The sequence below is a fragment of the Ursus arctos genome, unplaced genomic scaffold (genome assembly GCF_023065955.2).
Source record: "Ursus arctos isolate Adak ecotype North America unplaced genomic scaffold, UrsArc2.0 scaffold_4, whole genome shotgun sequence".
Classification (NCBI taxonomy): Eukaryota; Metazoa; Chordata; class Mammalia; order Carnivora; family Ursidae; genus Ursus; species Ursus arctos.
This window is the reverse complement of record NW_026623056.1, coordinates 65,584,727-65,602,888: the sequence shown is the minus strand read 5'-3', so window position 1 is coordinate 65,602,888 and position 18,162 is coordinate 65,584,727. Positions and strand designations below refer to the sequence as shown.

The 18,162-nt window shown below is 36.5% G+C and overlaps 1 protein-coding gene across 22 annotated transcripts in view; it reads left to right on the top strand.

Moving 5' to 3' along the window:
- Positions 1-17,511, top strand: part of ROBO2 (roundabout guidance receptor 2) — a 798,986-nt gene extending 781,475 nt beyond the window's left edge. For 9 of the 22 annotated variants that reach the window (XM_048214918.2, XM_044380689.3, XM_044380724.3 and 6 more), the window contains 5 exons: positions 2,597-2,779; positions 5,002-5,175; positions 11,482-11,754; positions 13,931-14,131; positions 16,023-17,511. In XM_048214918.2, the coding sequence (XP_048070875.2) occupies positions 2,597-2,779; positions 5,002-5,175; positions 11,482-11,754; positions 13,931-14,131; positions 16,023-16,024 (833 nt within the window). In that variant the 3' untranslated portion in view covers positions 16,025-17,511. The remainder of the gene's footprint in view (positions 1-2,596; positions 2,780-5,001; positions 5,176-11,481; positions 11,755-13,930; positions 14,132-16,022) is intronic. The other 13 variants (XM_048214914.2, XM_044380837.3, XM_044380805.3 and 10 more) reach the window with 7 other exon arrangements.
- The last annotated feature ends 651 nt before the right edge of the window (positions 17,512-18,162 follow it).

The window sequence follows — 18,162 nt, the reverse complement described above, 5'->3', positions numbered from 1 at the left end:
TTTTCAAGTGTACCAAAGCATAGCTAAGATATGTATATTAATTAATTTTTTAGTTTTCCCTTTTGGGTAATAACTCACTTCTTTTCCTATTGTCCTGGTTATCAGCAAGAGTTGACTGACATTATATTCTTTACTTAATACATTTTCTACAAGTTCTTATGAGTATATTTTTCTCTGTAAATAAAATAAGTTCATTGCTAGGAAATGGCACATGGGATAGAATTACATATAGTATTTATGGTGAATAATGAGAACACTGAAGATATTTAATTCAACATGCCTGATGTTTGTTGAATTTCTACTGGGCAAAGCCCCCATAGAAGAAATATGAAAATGAGTGGAGTCCCTAATATCCAGACAGTTCCACTGTCCAGAAGAAACATTTATATGCAACAAACTGTAGTTTGTAGAGACCTGATAGGCTACTGTATGCATACTGTTTGAAAAACACAAGAAGTAAAGAAATTGATTCTTCCTAAGACAGAGTTAAAGGTGAGGTGGAATCAGGGTGATGAAAGGGATATTGATTTGGACTTTCAAGTTTGGCGGTGGTCAGTAGAGTTAGTGACAAGCCAGAGGTGTGTCAAAAGGACCAGAGGTAGTGCTATGTATGTGGGTCAGGCAGTGGGGCTACACAGGCTAGAAGAGGGTATAGGGCTGGAAAGGTAGGCTGGGCCAGATAGCGAAGGATCTCAAATTCTTCACTTGGTATCTGGATGTGGCACTAGCAAACTGGGTAATGTTTTGAATGGAGGAACAAAATTCGTGATAAATGAGGGAAATAATTCAGATGACAATGAGGAAGACAGAAGGGACCAGAAGGCAATCAGGAGGTGCCTAAGCATGTAACTGGAGATGGAGCAAAGGAGATGCTTGTTCCGAGAGGGGATTTCAGAGAGTATGACATAGATTTAGTTGCAGATGCTCAGCAGACATTTAGAAAAACAGAAAACGGTACCCAGAAGGGACCAGGACAGAGCTTTCACAGATTTCAAACCTATCCTCAGTTCTAGGGTTTCATATTCTCCGGCGATCACTGACTGAATCACTTTGATTTTTTTCTTATCTGCTGTAGCATTATATTGCAGAGCCCATTGCATCATTTCTCCTTTCGTTTTGGGCTGTTGGTCCTTGACTTGTGATTATTTAACTCAGAAATGGTTCTCTCAGAGGAGGCTCAGTTGCTGCTGTTATCTGGGCTTGCTTGCAGTGCCCCGTGTCAGGGGAATTTGTTTGGAAAGTAAAAAGTGTATCTCGGTGCTTTTGACAAATAGAATCAAAACTCTATCTTTCTCTGCTACACTTAACACCCTTTTAACTTCTCAGATTCTTCTAACCCCTTTGGTTTCTGTTTTCTCTCTCTTGAAAATGCATGAACCCGTGTGATTGTATCTTGGCACCTCAACTAAAAATACAAATACTGCATCACAGCAATACTCCTAATATATTGTTGTCTCTTCAACACTGGAGAAAAGGGGGAAAAATCTATGGCACTTGATTTTAATCTCTTTTTTATGAATATGTAATTGGTTGATGTAGAAAGCATAAATGAGCTTCTTATAAATATTTTTTTTGCCTCTCTTTTTTAAAAAGTTAGGCTAAGCTACACTTGACACTTTGTTGTGTCATAAATTAACGTACACAACTTAAATAAATATTGTGATATTAATTGTGTTAAGTAATAGATTTAGGTTTCCGTGTGCCTTGGTCTAAGAAAAAAATCTAAACTTGTAAATGACTTGCTGAAAATTAAGAGTAAAAGTATTTCTCAATATCTTCATATTTTGCAGCTCTTCACACATAAAAGCGCAATTCTTTTCCTCTATTGCCATGTTGCGTTTTGCAGAAAAATCCATATTAATGCCAGTTATATCCTTCATGATGGTTAATTTTCTAAAACAAAGATCAGTAGTAAAGAGAAAATGGGAGTTCTTAAAACAACTAAGAGGCAAAGAAAGCATCCTGAGCTTTGAAATTAATAGAAATTTTTAAAGATGCATTTTTTCTTTTGTTCTAAGTCTATATGCTCTGATACTATTTATCCTTTTTTGTTTATAGTGTTTGTTGTTATATTTCCTGATTATTTCAACTTGTATTTTAAAATCTTGAAATGATTCTAGCACTTCTACAGTATACCAGGGTATATCGAAGGGAAATTACCGTTTGAGTCTGCATTAAATTCAAAATACATATTCACGCTCTTCCTTCATCTGAGTCCTTGATAAGTTTACTTTAAATACACTATAATTTATTTCAGTAAAAGTGTTCTTCTCTGAATTGGAGGACTTAAAGTGTACCTAGCAATTCTCTTTCAGAGAATTTCAATTTGAACAATGTAAGAACGGAACCATACAAAACATGTTGTGCTTATGTGTTGCAAACAGGTACAGGTTTTAAATGAGATTCATTCTTCGGCACTAGGAGTGTTTAAACCCTGGAGGATGCTTGCATGTGGCTGCAGAAGTCAGGAGGAAAGCAGACGTGCCTCAAGGAGGAGTGAGGAGTTGAGGCAGCCCACCTGTTCCTTAGTAGAGTGTGTGCAAGGAGATGGGCTCTCCAGTATATAAACTCACTAGACAACTACATTTGTTTTTAGGTTCAATGGTAAATGGATGGGGCTCTGCATCTGACGAGGATCGTAGCTTTTCTAGTCGTAGATCTAGTGTAGGTAGCTCTTCACATGGCTCCATCCTTGCCAGCGGCAGCTTTGCGCAAGCACTGGTGGCAGCAGCAGATAAAGCTGGTTTTAGGCTGGATGGAACCAGCCTTACGAGAACAGGTTGGTAGACTCTGAGTCAACGCTCTTTGCATGAGAGAATCTCGTCCTTTAGACACTGTACTGTTTTTTCTCCTGTTCTTTCTCCTGAGTGAGTCTGACTGCAGGGCTTTCTGTAAGATGCATGACCACAGTTCGGATCCTCTATTACCAGAACTTTCTTCTGATGCTGCTTTTGCAGAGCCAAGAAGAGGTCCTACTCACCACCTTCTCTCTGTTTTTTCCCTTTCCCTTCGTGGCTCTGCTGATTAATCAGAATATGCTTCCTTTTCATATTACAACCAAGCTGCAACTGAGATTGCCATTAAATTTGCAATAACTCACACTTTGCAAAATTCTCACACAATCAATAATGTGCCCAGTGATGAAAATTATTCAGCTTTTATCTCCATTACTTTCCTTTGCCCCATTTCTTTCTGCAAATGCATTTTCTGGGAAGGCTTCCTCAGCATGGGGTGAATGGGTCTAAGGCTGTCAGTCTAACAGTTCAAATGGCTGATGGTCTTATTAATTGTTTGGCTGTTAAAATGTTAACCTAATAATTTATTAGTTGTTTTAAAGGATGCTAATTAAAGATACACCCACTGCATTTGCAACTTGAATAAAATGATGACTACATGTGTATTGCTCTTCGGCATAATCTAATTTGGGTGTCTGAGAACATTTGAGTACCAATTAAATAATTTTTCGTGTATCTGATTCTTTTCCCCAAAAGTGAGATTCATTCTAATAATAGATCAGTAATTTGTGTTTGTTTGTTTTACCGAAACAAAATAACCTTGGCATGATCCATGCTATTATATGACTGTGCTTCTTAAATGCACTTATAAGAAGGTTTTAATATGCAAATTAAACGGAGCTACCCTACAAAACAAACTAATGAAGCTTTAAACGCATTTTTGAAATCTTAATAGTATTCAACTAGTAAAGCAAAGAAAAACGATTTTGACCCTTTACTAAACTCTCAGGTGATAAAAAGGAGTTTTGGAAATTTTCTTTGAATTATACCATCAGTATTCCTTTTGAGTATGCATTAGGAATCTTCAAGCGATATAAAAAAAATTTTCCAAGCATTGCAGAGGTTTATTTTTCATATAGCATCCGAACTAAAATATGTTGTAATATAACCGTTATTTGAATTTTCTTGCTTTATAAGGCGTAAGTCAGAAACTTTATGTTGCCTGAGTGCTTTTTGTGGCATAGCTATAAGCACAGCAGTGAGCAAGTGCAAGGAAACTAATAAATTAGAAGGCATAGGTGCATTTCTTGCATGTATGCTAATAGCTAATAAAGCATTAAGCAATATCATGTCACATTGACTTAAGAAAATGTAACTACATACAATAATTTTGTGTGAAATGAAAACATGCACAAGAGAATAAATACATGCACATAAAACAACCCTTACTTACCATAATAAACATTATATTAAAATCATAAGATGTTGAACATTTATGAGCTACCCTTTTCACAAAATAAATTTCCCTGCATATGTACTAAACCTCAAGAAAAGGACATAACACAATTTCATTTTTCAATGAGAATTTGGAGTCTGCTCAGATACAATACTATTCATCAGAAATTACCTATTGCACTTTGGATATGCAAGGTGAAGGTAACCTGCTATCTATCCTATACTCTACACTAATGTTATTGAGTTTCTGTAGAAGAGGTAAAATTCATTGTGTATTTGTATAGGTTGGTAAGGTCAGTTTAATATATGTCTCTGAGCAGAACTTTCATGTACATTTTTCAAGTGCAATTACTTCAGGACCTTTTTCTGTGCTCAAAGAGAGTTTGTAAGATTCCAAGGATAAAATCTGATTAAACAAATAAGACAAGTATGTAATTCATTTCAGAAGTAACTTCTTTAATTTTAAGAAGTAAAAGCAGCATGAATTTGCCTTTATCCATGAAAATATCACTAAGATTGTCAAGGTTAAATAAAAATATAATCAAGTAATATCAAGTTTTTGGTTGGTGGATTTGTTTTATATTCATTTGTTTGAATTTTTTCAGTGGACAGTATGTTGGTTACTAAAAATTGGATAAAATAAATGCAACAAGGCATATTTTTTAATGGAGATGCACCAGAATTTGAGATCTTCAAATGGCATCTCTAGGCAAGTTTAGATGTTAGGCTAAGTAAGAGCAGAAATACAAAACAGGCAGAATCACTGCCTTATAACATTCTCTATACCCCATTCCCTTTGTTTTCTTTTTAGGCAAAGCTTTTACCTCCTCTCAAAGACCTCGACCAACCAGCCCATTTTCTACTGACAGTAATACCAGTGCAGCCCTGAGTCAAAGTCAGAGGCCTCGGCCCACTAAAAAACACAAGGGAGGGCGAATGGACCAACAACCAGCCTTGCCTCATCGGAGGGAAGGAATGACAGATGGTAGGTTTGTTTCCTCCTCTCTTGTCTCCTCACTGACGACATGTGCTCTGTGCAAATCATTAACTTAGACTAAAGTAGCTATGGTAGATTAGGCATTGCCTCATTACATAACAAGGCAGAAAACCTAGCAATATGGTCTTGTTCAAACAAAACACCGTCTTTTCTAACGATCTGGAATTATTTCTGTATTACCAAGCCCCGAGAAATGTATGCCATACCACTTTTTAGTGTTGACCTTGCTGCCATTCTGGCATTTTCCATTAATGCTTTTTATTGAACATTCTCCTTTGAGGTTAGGAAAGAAAACATGGTAGCATGTGCACTTACCATGCATTTCTGATATTAAATTTGGGACATTTCTGACATCAAATTAAGATAGCCTACATGGTATTTCACTTTTGAAAAGGACCATGAAGCGATTTGTAATTTTGCAATTTTTTTAGTTTCATGAATTTCAGGGCTAAAAGTATACTACAGATCATCTGGTGGGTGGGTCAGCAAACTTTTCTGTAAAAGTCCAAATAGTAAATATTTTTGGCTTTCCCTGGACATACAGTCTCTCTCACAAACACTCAACACTGCCACTGTAGTGTGAGTGTAGCTATAGAGAAAACAAAAACAAACAGGAATGGGTGTGACTGATTTCCAATAAAACTTTATTGATAAACAAGCAGTGGCTGAATTTGGCCCATGGACCATAGTTTGCTGATCTATTTCAATTCTTTTATTTACGTATAGCATTCGGTCTTTGAGTATTTGCTTAAACACTGCTGGTTTCAGGAAGCACAATGTTACTGGGAGATGTCCTTGTTCAATAAAGAGTAGTTTATCTCTATAAAGCAGGATTTATTTCCCATATGTTCAACTTAACTCTCATATATTTAAAAATAGGAATATAAATATTTGTCTAGATGTTTTATTCTAAGTAATATTTATGATTTATGTCAAGAGCCTAGTCTAATGCCTAACCCAGAGGTACATTTCTTCCCCCTTCTCAGCACTATCGCCTATAGGCACACAAACTTTATCCTGAGTTCGTCTTACTGAACACCAAAAGGATGAACCTAGCTAAGCCACACATTAGAACCATCGAGGGAGCTCTCAAATTATACCCTGGGGACTGTGATTTAATTGTTCTGGGTGAAAACCAATTATGGGTATTTTTAAAGCTCCACGAAAGAATCTAATGTTCAGTCCGCTTTGAGAAGCTATGATGGAGTCCTTCGCATTCATTTCAGTCTCTTTGACTTATCATTATGGGACAGAAGGAGGCCTAGTTGGGAAAGAAGTACTTACTCTTTATTGGTTTGGGGGGAAGGGTCTGTATCTGGCAGCCATCTTTGTGCTTTCTTTTGTCATTTTATAATGCAAGGCAGACTTTAAAAGTCAACCATAACTTGTTCTAAAAGCTTTCGAGCTTACTTATCTTTCCCGTTACCTTGTTTTCATTGGGAAGTGTTTCTGTGGAATTTGAGGGTCAGGGTGCACTCAAGATTTTGATTCCTTTATAAACGAATATGCTGTGGTGAAAAAAATGCTCACCACAGCCTTTCTGCCTCAGATGATCTGAAGATTAGTTGAGTACCTTAAACAGTCAATAGTGTTGATCTTCTTCCCTCTAGATAAAAGGGACCACTCCCATTGATATGGTAGTTATAAATCTCAGAATTCATAATTTTACATAGTTTTCCTGCTATGAATGTTGTGGAAAGAGAAAAGAAAAAAATTTTTTTCCGAAATGTTTGAAGATTATATTGAGAATATGTGGAAGATAAAAAATATAAGCCAACAAAATAGAGAGTGCTCCTTTTCTTCCTAAAATACTTTTCTTGCAAGTTTTTTCAGAATGTCTGGTTAAAGCAAGCTGCCTCCTAGTTTAAAGCATGATCAGTATATTGCTTATCTTTCTAAACAACAAACAGGTCCCTCACTCTTAAATTTGGCAGCATTTCAAAAGGTTGTGCTGTTAGTAGATATATTTTGAAAGTAGTGATATTGCAAGGGAAATTTTGGCTCCCACGTCTTCCCAAGTTTATGATCCAGTGATATTCTAGTTATAACATGAGGACATTTATTATGGATGGCACTCTATAGATTATCCTTAAGGATGTTATTTTATAGTAAATGTATGTGTCCTAGATTTATATTGGTGTGAATCCATGCGTCAGTAATAATTTTATAGTATTTGTATTTAAAATTGAACTGTTCTTTTAGGGAAGGTTACTGTTTAGTAGCACTTAGTGTATAAATATTTTGACACTAAAACTTTTGCTTTATAAGTTTAAAAATTATGTTTGGTGAGTAAATTAATCAGGGTAATTATTGCCAGCAGCTATACCAATGACTTCTATCCCTCAGTGACTTAGTACGGCAAGTTTGTTGCTTGTAGACACAACAATTTATAAAGGTCAGGTGGCTGTCCTCTAAGTAGTAATGTAAGGATGTACGCTTCTCCAATATTGAGATACCATTATTTTTAAAGTGAGACATTTATGGCTTCTGACTGAGGGGAAGACAAAATCTGAGTGATCCCTTGGGAGGTTCTATAGTCAGGCCTGCAAGTGACACATATCCCTTCTCATTTCCTTGACAAGAGCACTGGCACATGACATCATGCCAAAGACTGGAGTGGAAATGTAATATTTTCTTGTGTCTAGTAAGAAGAGTTGGGAATGCTGGAAAACATCAGTCTTTGTCTCAAAGGCAATGCAAAACCCAGCACACATCAAGGAGGCGTCTTCTCCCTTGAATAAAGACTCTCCTACGCAGGTGTTTCTCGATCCAAATCTTCCATTCCATTTGCATAAGCTAAAGAACACCTTTAAAACCAATATATTGACAAATGCTGAAGAAAGAAGGCAGAGAAAGTAGCTTTCTATCTGTCAACCTTTTTTCCCAAGATCATCTCCTTCCAGTCTGTTCTCCCCTCATTCCTAATGTCCTGGTTAGACTCTTTCCTCTGCCACAAACTAGCTTGGCCACAAACTAGCTCTGCTGCAAACTAGCTTGTACCATTAAGCAAATTTCTTTATTCATTAATCTATTCATTCCTGTACCCAAGGATAGTCTGGAAACCAACAGGCAAAATTCCCTGCCTTTCCGGAGCTTACATCTTACTGAGGGAAGATAAAGGCCAACATAAATATGTAAGGGAAAATAAAAGCCAAGTGTCATGGAGACAAAAACATAGGAAGTGAGTTGAGAAATACCAGAGTGGCGGGGTGGAGGTGACTTTTTTAAGTAGAGTCTCAGGGAAAGCTTGACCAAGAAGATGACAGTAGAGAGGACTGGAAGATTAAAAGGGAAAGAGCAATGCTGATATTGGGAAAAGGTCATTCCAGGACATGAGAATAGCAAGTGGAAGCCTGAAGCTTATTTGCTGAAAAGTAAGAGAAGGAATGTGACTGAGGCAGAAAGAGCAACAAAATAGAAAATGAAGTTAGGCAAGTAAGTGAGGGCCAGTGTTTGTAGGGCCTCAATCTTCTGTAAGGACATTGGCTCTTACTTTGAATGGAAAACAACTGAAGCGATGTGTGTGTGTGTGTGTGTGTGTGTGTGTGTGTGTGTGTAAGGCGAAGGAGTAACATGATCTTACTTATGCTTCTATTTTTAAAAAAGCCACTCTAGCTGTTATGTCAAGATAGACTAAATGTGCTTCTGTGTGGAAGCACAGAAACCACGTAAGAAGCTGTAGAAGTCATATAGGGAAGGGATGTGAGAGGTTCCTCCCGAGTCGGAATCAGTGGAAGCAATGAGAAAGACTGAATTCTGGCTGTAGCTTGACAGAGCCCACAGGATTTGTTCATGAAATGAACACAGGCTATAAAGCAAGGAATTCAAAGATTACTCCAAAGTTTTGGTCAACTTGTAGAATGCAGTTGCTACCAAGTGAGGTGATGAACACTACAGAAGAAGCATATTGTGTAGAGGAAGGTCCAGAACTCAGTTCTGATATATGATATTTTAGATGCATCTAAACATCTAGGTTGAACTCCTCAGTATGGATTTAGTCACGTGAGCCTGGAGTTCATGGAAGGAGAGCTCCTAGCTGGAGGTATTCCATTTCTTTTTCCTTCCTTCTTCTTCTTCTTCTTCTTCTTCTTCTTCTTCTTCTTCTTCTTCTTCTTCTTCTTCTTCTTCTTCTTCTTCTTCTTCTTCTTCTTTTTTACCCTGAGAAAGAGGATAATAATGGCACATACTTCATTGGACTGTTGTATGCCTGACAATAGGAAATCCTCATAGGCCAGAGGCCGACTCTGTAGTGAATTGATTTAGTTGAAATGAATCAACATGGAAAGGAATAATACATTTAAGTAAACATATTTAATTACATACTTTTAGTTTGGACACAGTCATCCTTAATCCCATCCTTTTCCCTGTTTATTTCGATGTGCATGCCATGTACTTTCTTCTTAGAATACACACACTCCAAGTATATTACTTAATTATGTAGCCATATAATTTCAGGTTAAATTAAATAGTAATCTGAATTTTGGCTAGCATAAGCAGGTGCCATTTTGGTCATTTTAAAAATGAAGATGCTTTGATGGAGAATAAAAATCAATGACCATATATGTTATATTGAAAGCAAATATAATAATTTCTGCCTCTCCCCATGACTGGCAGTCTTAAGTCCAAACACTCAAATGAAATAATTACTTTGCATTTATAATAATGCAAACTGAAGGAAGTCAGCACTGAATATAAAGGAACACTAAACTCATTGGTGGATTATTCTATAAACAGATATTGGATTAGCTCTTCATTTTGGAAGAAATGTTCCAAATGCAACTTTATTCTCCCAGATGGAAACACTGTTCCTTTCAATAATTAGTAATTCATAATCTAACAAGAGGACATACATAAGAACTGGGAATGCTGCTTCAGCGTGGGACCTCCCAAAGCAGATGCAAAGGAGAGTATTATTGTCAATTCAATGGAGGACAATTTCATTTTTATCATTAAGAGAGAGTATAAAGCTTCTTAACAAAGTCTTTAAAAAGAACAACTTAGCCTTCCTTAAGGAAGCTATCTTTTGCTCACAAGAAATTTATGCTTTTTCCTTTCAAATTTCGCAAACAGTTATTATTAGAAATAAGAGCACAAATACAACAATGGCGTGGGAAATAATGGACTAATATTACGTGCAACAGCCTCTATTAATAATATAAGTATGTAGTGCATATGATATGTGATTTTATGAGCAAATAATGTAATCACTGGTATTCTAAAAATGAACAGAGAAGTTCACAGTAGTATGCCAGAAAAATTAGAAGGTAATCCAAAAGAATGTTTAGAATGTTCAGATTTCATAATCTTCAACAAAGTGATTTTAGAACTAGTGTAATGGTACAAGTCATATAATAGAACTAGTAGAATACTTAAAGAAAGATGAAAGAAGAGACTAAGATCCCAGTTGAAGACAATCAAAATACAAAGGTGTCACGATCCGAACAGCTACTGAAAGGAAAATGAAAAATTAGCTGCACATTTGTACTTTTGATTTTTTCATATCTTATATTTAATTTAAAGAGCTTTTTTGCAAAGTTATCTATTCTACCACATCTCAAATTTTTATGATGCCTTGTCTATTCTAGCACCATGAAGCATATTCTATCTGTACTCTGAACATTGGTTATTACTTATTAAAATTAATACATTGGAAGATTATAATGTATTAGTTGTAACTCATTAGCTAACTCATGAAACGAACAGCCAGAATTGGTTGTCAGGCAGAATGTTAATTGCATTTAATAAATGTTAGCTTAACCCTTTGACTGTTGCTAAATGTACCACATACATGGGTAAAGCAGTCATATGTTGCATATGATACGGCATATAGTTCTTAATTTCCCGAGGGCAACATTTCCTATGGAGATTGGCAGGACAGCTTTTATTCCTCCTGGGACCTTTATTAACACAGCTGCTAGAATGTCTAGTCATTTTGTGTCATGATATTTCTACTTTGGGGAGGTGGGGGTGGACAATGGAGAAAATATGGAGAACACATAAATTGCCTTTTATACCTTGAACATTAGCCTCAATGTGCAGTTGAAAACACATTCCACATATAATAGTTGAAATCAGTTGATTTTGTTTCAAAGGCACTGTGATCCAAAGATAGCAAAGAGTTCAATAATATACATTTTAGATAGAAATAACTGACCTTTGCCCCCCCGCCCCCCCAAATTTCTTTTGCATGAGTGAGACTTTTAAGAGGGCACGGTTTTTTTTCTTCATCTTGAATTAAAACCTGTATTTTTCATTAAATTTTAGTCCATTCTAAATATTATTCACAATTTTTAGATCTTCCACCACCACCAGATCCCCCTCCAGGTCAGGGTTTAAGGCAGCAAATAGGCCCGAGCCAGCATGCTGGTAACGTGGAAAACTCAACAGAGAGAAAAGGAAGCTCTCTGGAGACACCACCAGCATCCAACTTAGAAGACACAAAGAGCTCATTGGATTGTCCATCTAGAACGTCCCTAGAGTGGCAGCGACAAACCCAAGAATGGATAAACTCCACAGAACGCCAAGAAGATATACGGAAAGCCCTACACAAACAAAGTGTTGGACCAGGTGTGTTCTACACAGTCCCAAGAAAGTGTGGACTCTTACCTTTTGTTTTCCTACCAGGTGTTTTAGAAATGGCAGTTATTTAAGCGCCTCTGAAAAAAGCTTGCCTTGAATCACTGAAAAGTTAGGATTCCTCAGCCGAGTTCACCAACCCACACCTTAAGGCTGATTCCCATGGGGATGTTCCTCAAGTTAACCTCTCCATAGGGGTCTTTGAGCTCGAGAGACCTCCAGGCTTCACCTGCATTGTTCAGGAGACAATTTGATTTTTTGCCTTTTAATGTTTATATTGAAATGCTTTTAAGACTTCTAAATTTCATCTTAGTGCCAATTTATTTTTTATTTATTTATTTATTTTTAAAAGATTTTATTTATTTATTTGACACAGAGAGAGAGACAGCCAGCGAGAGAGGGAACACAAGCAGGGGGAGTGGGAGAGGGAGAAGCAGGCTCCTAGCAGAGGAGCCTGATGTGGGGCTCGATCCCAGAACGCCGGGATCAAGCCCTGAGCCGAAGGCAGACGCTTAACGACTGAGCCACCCAGGCGCCCCCATCTTAGTGCCAATTTAATCCCTGCCTTCAACCAGTTTCATTTTGACTGAAGTAACCAGTCATTTTGAAAGGAAAACTCACTTCAGTCAAATTTTTGAATTCACTGAAATAACAAAGTTGCACAAGAATGCGTGTAAATATCTCAGGATAGAAAAGGTTACGCTGGGCCTGCGCTTTTTCCAACTGCTTAAATTTAGGTGATTGTGAATACTTCATTGGGAAATATTCTTGTTTATAAATCAAGCTTCCTGGAACTGTCACAAAATAAATGTCATTGTTTGTGGTTGGATTTCTTTTTTGGAAGGGTTAGTGGCTGTTAGGGCCTATTATAGAAATATATTTTCTGGAACATTTCTTCTCATATCAGGATTCATTTTCATTGAGTATTAAAACATATACGCAAATACACAACAACATTTGAGAATTTCTTTACACATTTATTTTTTTAATTTGGACTCAATCTTTTGTAGATATGTCCACTACCCATGCATTTTCAATAATTATATGATGTCACAACGTGGTGGTTAAGCTTTTAGAAAATGTAATATATACAAGATCCAAAATATGTCAGTTTTAATACCTAGATTTAGTGAAACATTTAGGAAGTTTACATCATTCAGGCTGTAAGAGAAAAATCATGTGATCCTTCCGATTTCATAAAGACCATCCAAGGAGAGGAATACTCATCACAGTAATAATAGCTCATACCTAGAAAGAAAGAAAAAAACAGAAAAGGTAGAGAGAGAGAAAGAAGAAGAAAGAAGGAAAGAAAGAAAGAAAAAAATGTTTCAGAATATTAGGTACTTAATAATACACATTGTGTTATTTGTAGAGAGTGCATACATAAAATATGTTTTCATTTATTATTATTTATTTATGAAAATGTGTATTTCTCTTTTTCTTTTAAGGAAATACACAATCTTTAAAATAATGTGTTTCTATCCCCAGAAACAACAAACGTTTAGGAAGCTTATTTCAACTAATATATAGTTCTTTATCTAAATTGATTGAGAAAATGTTTCTACAATTTAAAGTGAAGCAAAAATCATGTTTCTTCAGTCTTAATTGAAAAATATAATGGGAGCCTCACTGAACTCCAAAAATTATACTCATAAATGCTTTTGTTAAACACTATGGTTCGTTGTATGTGGCTCCCTTTTATTAATGAGTTTAAATTTTGCAAATGAGTATATAATATTGCATTTTTATCCCCCGATTTTTTTTTAAAGATTTTATTTATTTATTTGAGAGAGAGAGAGGATGAACAAGGGGGAAGGAGCAGAGTGAGAGGGAGAAGCAGACTCCCTGCTGAGCAGGGAACCCAACACGGGGCTCCATCCCAGGACCCTGAGATCATGACATGAGCAGAAGGCAGATCCTTAACAGACTGAGCCATCCAGGCGCTCCCTCCCCATATTTCTTTTAATTTAATCCTGTTTCAGTTCCTATTATCTGCAGTGTTGTCTGCACAGGGAAATTTTTTTTTAATATCCGGGCTTATTAAACCTCTTATTTTTAATTTTACTTAACAGTGCAATGGTAAAATACCCCATCTTGAGCTTAATATTTAAACTTTATTTCACCTCCATGTTGCTGTCCAGCTTAGCACCTTGTGTTTCTTTTTCAGAGGAGACATTGGTGCCCTACAGCAAGCCCAGTTTCCCATCTCCAGGAGGTCACAGCTCATCAGGAACAGCTTCTTCGAAAGGATCCACTGGACCGAGGAAAGCCGAGGCGTTGAGGGGAAGTCACCAGCGCAATGCCAGCGACCTTCTCGACATAGGATATATGGGCTCAAATAGTCAAGGACAGTTTACAGGTGAATTATGTAAGTGCTTGGGGACACTTAAAAGGCTCTGGTGACTCAGAATGAGTGAGTTAATAATGTAGGGGACAAAAAAGTTTCCTTGACCCTCTCAGGGTCCCCCGCTGGGTCTGAAATTTAAACTGATCAAGACAGATTAACAAGAGAAAAGCCACAAATTATATTGAATTTTTACATGTCCGTGGGTGACTTCAGAAGAGCATGAAGACCCAAAGAAGTGACCAGAGCAGAAAGCTTTTATATCTTTTAGGCAAAGAAACAATAAATTTGTGAAGATTTTATGAGACGAGGAGCTTGGGTAGGGGAGTAGTCAATGGTAAAGAAGTAACTAGAAAGATAAGGGTTAGTTTAACAAGGTTTGTTTGCACAGATTTCTCGGCCCCATAACTGCCTGTGTCTGGGAAAAAGAATGTCTTCCTTCCTCTTATAGAGGGAGGGTAACTTTCACATGGGAATTTATGACTTATTTCAGAGAAGAAGAGCGAGGGGGAAGGAGGGAGATCAGAGCGACCTTCCTGCCTCTGTTGGTTTTCCAGACTCCTTCAGCTTTGGATATTCAGTATAGCAAGGTGTCATATTTTGGGGTAGCATGTCCTGAATCTCATCAATAATATTGGTACAATGAACAAATTTCAGAAGAGTAGCAATCTTGCTTTGCTATGAGAAAAAAATCGATTATGATTTTGAGCAGTTTCAGTCATAAGGTAGACCATTACTATTTACAGCCATCTATTAAATGAATGTTTCTTCTATCTCAAGTCTGATTTACCCTATACGAAAATTACCTATATTTAGGCAATCAATCTTAATATTTATAAGTTAATTAAATATAGTCCACTTTGTAGTTTTCTCTGCCTTCTAAAGAACCTCAGGAACTCCTCATTCCCTAGTTGCTCTTCATTTACTTATTTTTTTTAAATTTAGGCAGTCGACCTTGTGAAGTCGTTCTTTGATTTTAGTTAATTTGAAATACTTTGATTATAATAACATATTCTATAAATAAATTTCTTTTTGAATAAGGAACCAGCATCAGTAGTATAATCTATAAAAATAAAATACCAGGCAACAGAGAAAAATAACATGTCACAGTATGTCACAGTAAGAAGCACTGAGTTCTTTGTGTTAATTTTTTTTTCATGAAATTTACCAATTCTGCTATCCGATGTCAGAATTATACTTGCTGAGTATTTTCAGCCGCTTGTTTGAATTCACGTTAAAAGCACTGCTGAGGGGCGCCTGGGTGGCTCAGTTGTTAAGCGTCTGCCTTCGGCTCAGGGCGTGATCCTGGAGTCCTGGGATCGAGCCCCACGTCAGGCTCCTCTGCTGGGAGCCTGCTTCTCCCTCTCCCACTCCCCCTGCTTGTGTTCCCTCTCTCACTGGCTGTCTCTATCTCTGTCAAATGTATAAATAAAATCTTTAAAAAAAATAAAAATAAAAAAAAAATAAAAGCACTGCTGAAGTAACAGCCCTGGGTTCCAGTCTTCTCAACCCAGAGCAAGTAAACTACCTTCCCCCTCTCTCTACTTCCTGATCTAAAAGATTGCATTACTATTACGCTTACATCACAGACTGGGGGATGCCATGAAATAATATTATTAAAATATGTTTCTAGTTTTTAACTTGATTCATGACTACTTGGATTTTGCCTTGACTTTTATTTTAGAGTAACTATAAACTCACAGGAGACATGCAAAGATAGCTCTCCCTGGATTTTAAATCTCCAAATTTTACAATGTTTCTTTCTTTCCCTTCCCCTTTACACGCTCCCAAAATGTATCTGATGATGTTATTTTCATTTATTATCTGTTTGCTTTGCTTTTTGTTGTGCCTGGCAAGATAAAAGACTACTTAATTGCAATGCAAACTTATTTCTGATTTTTTTATCTCTTTGTAGAGTAACTGAGAGGAGACGTGCAAAGCTGCTCTGAAGGACCACCAGGTCTGAACTCATGGAAGTGATGACACTAAACAGTGCAATGAACAATTTCTTTATTTATGTACTATTAAAAGAACTGTAAATGCAATGTAAAGACACACAGCCACACATATCCCACAGATATTTTACTTGTGTTCTTCTCTTAAGTACACCACCCACCTTAACTCTTTCTTGTCAGGAGTATATACAAAAGAAAGAAAACAAAACTCGCCCTCCAGGAAGAAAAGGATTTTCCTCTGTATATAATTTCTTTTGTGCATTGCTATGCAAGCTCACTCTTTTTAGCTCTGTTCATACTATTGTCTGTTTTTATTGGTCTGTTGTACTCTATGTGAATTAATAGGGCTGTGGCGCCATATATTAACTTTTAATTGTGTAACTTTTATGTTTAAATTTTGCACTGCAATTTTATTTGGTGATAAGCACAAATCTCTACTCCTCGTGACATGAAGAACAAGACTGAATGTGAAGGGAGTTTCTGTACTGTAAGCCAGGCTGGATATACTGGTCGGAACCAATCACGTTAGATGGTTTGCAGTTAGGGTGTAGGAATAGGAAGATGCGAAGGAACAGTGGTGTTGGCAAAGTCTTCTTTGAATATCAGGGACTGAGTCAATAAAATGAAAAGCAGAAGGGTGGCTTTTACTATCGACAAAAAGCAGGGGTCAAAGAAAGAAATTTAAGTCTTAAGGCTAAATAGACACTACAATATACAGGTAGCAAAGATGTACTAAGCTTGCTAAAAAAAAAAAGAAAAAGAAAAAAAAAGGAAATTAAGGTTACATGTAGAATCAGTTTAACCTGTCATTGTAATTGACCCATCTGAGAATTATAACAAGCAAAAGGAAATTAAGGTGTTTCACAAGAGCTGTGTTTATATTACAGTTTTTTAAAAAAACATTTTCTGAATTACCATAATTAATCTCTCCAACTCATTAAGTCAGAATATAATATGAAGTTCCCCAAGGAAACAAACAAAATGAACTCCAGAATATCTAGCAAATAGTTAAAGAGGCAATTTATTATTAGGACATACTCGGGCTGCTTCCAAATGCAAAAACTCTATTGCAATATCTCGTTTCATCTTTCTAATACATGTACAGTACACACTAGAGGATAGAGCTGCATCACTTAAATTTATGACTTTGAAAAAATAATGCAGTCTATAGACAATTTTGTGTTTTATTTGGTTAAGAAGTGAAGTTTATGCCACAAATGTATAGCCAAATTGTAAGTGCTTACACAGCAGTGCTCAGAGTATGTTCAGTTCACAGTAAGTAGATTTATTGGAATAAACCTTTTATGGTACATTCTCAGAAATTGGCCACCAACTAAAATATGTTTGACCCATTTTGAATGAGTAAATTGGAAAGAAAAATTTAAAAGGAGAAAAATGCATGTTTATACACTTTTTAAATAAAACCAAACCTCGTTAAGTGGACATTAATAACAGTGTCCTGCCTCATTTGTTTCCACGACTTTGAGAAGAAGAAATTCCTGAACATCAGTCATGTATGGTCAAAATGAATATGACTTTGAAGTATATGTCAGCCACTGTACGTGTATAGTCAATCAGGCAAGTAGAAGAGAACTTCCCTGAAATTCCCACTTGTGACATTTTTTCCATGTGCTGCCTACACAACTGTAAATTCTATTTCTAGTTACACTTTCCCATGTTTTTCCTATGATGTGTTCAGTAGTTGGTACTTTGAAAAATGTTCAATGTAATGATTAGAATCAGTTCTAAAATACGGGACCCACTTGAATGACAACTCATACTCCCATGCATTATTGGCTCACTCACCAATTCTATATCATATTGTTACAGCAAAGGGATAACATAATTCATTTTTTAATCTTTTTTGTTCCCTGAGACTGCATCAACACAGGCAAGAGTGGAGGAACGTAATGTTCTTTACGGGCCCCAACATCTTCTTGGTGCCATGTAGCTCATTTCTTGGCTGAAGAGAAATCTGAGGCACACTTATTAAATGTTTCATCAACTTTCTACCAGCAGTGCCTGGATTTTAATGCAGTTTGATTTTTTGGGTCAGATTGTCTAGGGAAGATGAAAAGTTCCTGTGAAGAATGACTACAT